The sequence below is a fragment of the Emiliania huxleyi genome, assembly GCF_000372725.1.
Source record: "Emiliania huxleyi CCMP1516 unplaced genomic scaffold EMIHUscaffold_224, whole genome shotgun sequence".
NCBI lineage: Eukaryota > Haptophyta > Isochrysidales > Noelaerhabdaceae > Emiliania > Emiliania huxleyi.
Window position 1 is genome coordinate 56,171 of NW_005200385.1, and position 4,335 is coordinate 60,505.

The 4,335-nt window shown below is 70.0% G+C and overlaps 2 protein-coding genes across 2 annotated transcripts in view; both read left to right on the plus strand.

Moving 5' to 3' along the window:
- Positions 1 to 117: 117 nt before the first annotated feature.
- On the plus strand, positions 118 to 826 carry EMIHUDRAFT_235693 (hypothetical protein; the record flags this gene model as incomplete). The annotated part of the gene is made up of 2 exons (XM_005779859.1): positions 118 to 677; positions 757 to 826. The coding sequence occupies 2 exons, from the start codon at positions 118 to 120 to the stop codon at positions 824 to 826; spliced, it is 630 nt and encodes a 209-aa protein (XP_005779916.1).
- Positions 827 to 1,659: 833 nt separating this feature from the next.
- Positions 1,660 to 4,335, plus strand: part of EMIHUDRAFT_443163 (hypothetical protein) — a 3,435-nt gene continuing 759 nt past the window's right edge. Inside the window, exons 1-3 of the mRNA XM_005779860.1 lie at positions 1,660 to 1,877; positions 2,016 to 2,749; positions 3,539 to 4,335. Of these exons, the coding sequence (XP_005779917.1) occupies positions 1,687 to 1,877; positions 2,016 to 2,749; positions 3,539 to 4,335 (1,722 nt within the window). The 5' untranslated portion in view covers positions 1,660 to 1,686. The remainder of the gene's footprint in view (positions 1,878 to 2,015; positions 2,750 to 3,538) is intronic.

Here is a 4,335-nt window from a genome sequence, read left to right on the forward strand (position 1 = left end):
TTTGGTCTAGGTCTACTAGCTGTTCTGCAATAAATTGGCCTACGAAGAAGGCGTTCGACGCATCGATGATTTTGCTCACCGTCGAAGAGAAGGGGCGTCCGTGTTGCCGCGTGATATATGCAGGAGAGCTGCTGCTGGGGGGCGCTGATCTCGCAAGCGAGGTGCCGGCGCTCGAACTTGACGCTGCCAGATATCACCCCCTTCCTTGCCCAGTTCTGCACGGGCTGCCAGACGCATGGCTTCTGCGTGCCAGTCGAGCGGATCTTGGTGCCTCCAGCAGACGCAGTGCTCCTCCTCAGCAACAGCAGCTCGAATGGGCCGTGGAGCGCAGCACAGCGAGGCGTGCCGCGCTTTCGGATCGCCAACGACGCCGCAAACTGCGTAGGTCCGGCCGTCGTGATCTTTGAGAGCCCTGTGCCACAGGCCGCCGCTACTACCGCCGCCAATGCGAACGCGGCTGCGAGAGAGGGGAGTTCGCAAGGCGCTCGTCTCGACGCGGCGCTCATGGGCGGTGGCGGGGCGGTAGCGCCTGGTGCGGCTCCGACGGCGATGCCGCCTCGTGCGTGGTGGGAGCCGCTGCCGGGGACGTGGCTGTTCCAACCGTCCTCGGGTTTGCCTTGCGTTCGCTTTGTTCCGATGCACGAGACGCTCGTCCTCTCGCCGACGATCAGCGAGGAGTGCGCAGCAGCGCTTGGGCTCACAGCGACAGCGCTGCCGCTGCTCGCACCTCAAGCGGCGACCACATCGGCGGCTCAGGTTCCACCGGTTCCACAGCCGGCCGTTGCGCTTTGGAGCCAACGACGGCCGCGCCTGCTGGAGCTCGTGAGCAATCTCATGGCGCACGGGGTGACGAGTCACGTCCCCGTCACGGGCAATGCGGGCCAGACCCTCCTCCTCTCGAGCCTCGTGGGGCAGCTCGATGAGATGATCCGGAACCCTCTGGCTGTCCATGGACGAGCGTTTCCGCTGGAGATGCTTGAGATCATCCAGGCGCAGAGCAACGCCTCGCACCTGTGCCGTTCTCTCCTCAACCACCGCCACTGCCCTCCGTCGCTGTCGTCTCCTATTCCAAAGCCCTCGCCGCTGCTATCCTCACCACTGCTGCCCTATGCTGCTGCAGGCCGAGCTCGAGGTACGGTGGCAGCAGCTGTCGGCAACGATGCCTTTGGGCTTGCCGCAGGCGTCGCCGTCGGCCCCCTCTGTGGCGCAGCTGGAGCTGCACTCCTCGTTCATCGCCACTGAACAGACTGCAGCGACGACAGCGGCGGCGGCGGCGGCGGCGGCGGCGGCGGCGGCGGCATCAGCATCAGCATCAGCATCAGCGGCAGTGGCGGCAATGCAACATGGCGGCGGCGACGCAGCATTCGCAGCAACAGCATCAGCTGGCGCGCCGTCTATGTCTATCCCTCAAACAAGTGCCTACGACTCCGAAGACGCCCCCCGCCACTCATGACCGTCGCCCTCGGGAAGGCTGCTGCACTCCTGCACTTGGATGGAGCACTTGGAGTGCGGTGTGCCCGTCTTTCTGGCGGCACATACGTTTCGTTGTCGCATCGTCGCACACAACGTCCTCACAACACAAGACATCCTCAGAGAGAACAAAAAAACAAAAACAATTTTGTTTTCATACGCCTTGTTTCCAGCAAGGTGGTCGAGAGCCTCTAGGCGGCTCTTGGACCTAGGAGGATGCTCTTCGCCGCTTCCGTTGCCTCCGCCGCGTCCGCCGATGCCGCGGCGCCCCCCGCGACCGTCGCCACCGCCGGCGGCGCCCAGGCGCGCGGCGGCTGGATGCCGTTCGCCCAGCAGGGCGGGTCGACGGGCGTCAACTTTGCGTCGCAGGGTGCCGACACGGCGTTGCACTTCTTCACGGACCCAAAGTGCGCCGCCCCCGCCCGCTCGCCTCGCACCCGCCATGCCCTCGCCCTCGCCCCGAGACGCGCCCCAGCCCCGCCCGCCGCCGCGCGCGTGCACTGAGAGAGCTGCGCTCAGCGAGCGTCGCCCCGCACGCCGCACAGCTTCGACTTCCAGAAGGAGGGCCAAAAGTACCAGCAGCTGAGCGGCGAGACGGGGAACGCCTTTGGCGGGCTGTCGCAGGGTATGCTGCCGCAGCAGGCCGCGCCGCAGCAGGCCGCGCCGGCGGGCACGGCGCCTGAGGCGCCGGCCGCCACCTCGCGCGCCGGCCCCCAGCCCGCATCCCGGGATGGCATCCCGATGGGCAGCTGGCAGGACTTCATGAACATGGGCATCCACACGGGCATCGCCTATGCCGGCGCGGGCGCCGACACGGCGACCGAGTGGGGCAATGGCAAGGGCGACGGCGCCGCGACGGCCAACAAGTTCGGCGCGCTCAGCCAGACAACGGGCAACAACTTCAACACGCTGTCTGGCGGCACGCCGGCGGCGCCGACGACGACGCCAGCTGCGGCGGCGGCTCCGGCCGAGAAGTCTGCCGAGGCGCCGGCGACGGAGGGCGTCAAGCCGCGCGGCGGCTGGATGCCGTTTGCGCAGCAGGGCGCCGCGACCGGCGCCGGCTTCGGCGCGCAAGGCATGGACACGGCCTTCCGCTTCTTCACGGACCCGAATTTCGACTTCCAAAAGGAGGGCCAGGCGTACCAGGCGTCGGGCGCGGCCACGGGCAACGCGTTCGGCGGCCTCTCGCAGGGCATGCTGCCGCAGCAGCAGCAGGCGGCGGCGGCGGCGGCGCCCGAGGCGGCGGCGGCGGCACCGGCTGAGAAGTCTGCCGAGGCGCCGGCGACGGAGGGCGTCAAGCCGCGCGGCGGCTGGATGCCGTTTGCGCAGCAGGGCGCCGCGACCGGCGCCGGCTTCGGCGCGCAAGGCATGGACACGGCCTTCCGCTTCTTCACGGACCCGAACTTCGACTTCCAGAAGGAGGGCCAGGCGTACCAGGCGTCTGGCGCGGCCACGGGCAACGCGTTCGGCGGCCTCTCGCAGGGCATGCTGCCGCAGCAGCAGGCGGCGGCGGCGGCGGCGGCGGCGCCCGAGGCGGCGGCGGCGGCACCGGCTGAGAAGTCTGCCGAGGCGCCGGCGACGGAGGGCGCCAAGCCGCGCGGCGGCTGGATGCCGTTTGCGCAGCAGGGCGCCGCGACCGGCGCCGGCTTCGGCGCGCAAGGCATGGACACGGCCTTCCGCTTCTTCACGGACCCGAACTTCGACTTCCAAAAGGAGGGCCAGGCGTACCAGGCGTCTGGCGCGGCCACGGGCAACGCGTTCGGCGGCTTGTCGCAGGGCATGCTGCCGCAGCAGCAGCAGGCGGCGGCGGCGGCGGCGGCGCCCGAGGCTGCGGCGGCGCCGACTGAGAAGGCGGGCTGGCAGAGTTTCGCGCAGCAGGGCGCTTCGACCGGCGGTGGCTTCATGCAGCAGGGCGCCGGCACCGCCTCGGCCTTCATGACGGACCCGAACTTCGACTTCGCAAAGGAGGGCGACAAGTACAAGGCGTCGGGCGCCCAGACCCAGTCCGCGTTTGGCGCGCTCGGCCGGGAGAAGTCCGCCGAGGCGGCGCCGGCGGCCGAGGCTGCGCCGGCGGCCGATGGCGCCAAGCCGCGCGGCGGCTGGATGCCGTTTGCGCAGCAGGGCGCCGCGACCGGCGCCGGCTTCGGCGCGCAAGGCATGGACACGGCCTTCCGCTTCTTCACGGACCCGAACTTTGACTTCCAGAAGGAGGGCCAGGCGTACCAGGCGTCTGGCGCGGCCACGGGCAACGCGTTCGGCGGCTTGTCGCAGGGCATGCTGCCGCAGCAGCAGCAGGCGGCGGCGGCGGCGGCGGCGCCCGAGGCGGCGGCTGCGGCTCCGGCTGAGAAGTCTGCCGAGGCGCCGGTGGCCGATGGCGCCAAGCCGCGCGGCGGCTGGATGCCGTTTGCGCAGCAGGGCGCCGCGACCGGCGCCGGCTTCGGCGCGCAAGGCATGGACACGGCCTTCCGCTTCTTCACGGACCCGAATTTCGACTTCCAGAAGGAGGGCCAGGCGTACCAGGCGTCTGGCGCGGCCACGGGCAACGCGTTCGGCGGCTTGTCGCAGGGCATGTTGCCGCAGCAGCAGGCGGCGGCGGCGGCTGTGCCGGAGAAGGCTCCGGCGGCGGCTGCTCCGGCTGAGAAGGTGGGCTGGATGCCGTACGTGCAGGCGGGCGCGGAGACTGGCGTCAGCTACGCCGCACAGGGCGCGAGCACCGGTTTCCGCTTCTTCTTCGACCCGAACTTCGACTTCCAAAAGGAGGGCGAGGCGTACCAGGAGTCCGGCAAGGCGACGCAGGACAAGTTTGGCGCGATTGGCCAAGAGGAGGCCGGCGAGGGAGAGGCTGTGGAGGAGGCGGCCGCCGAC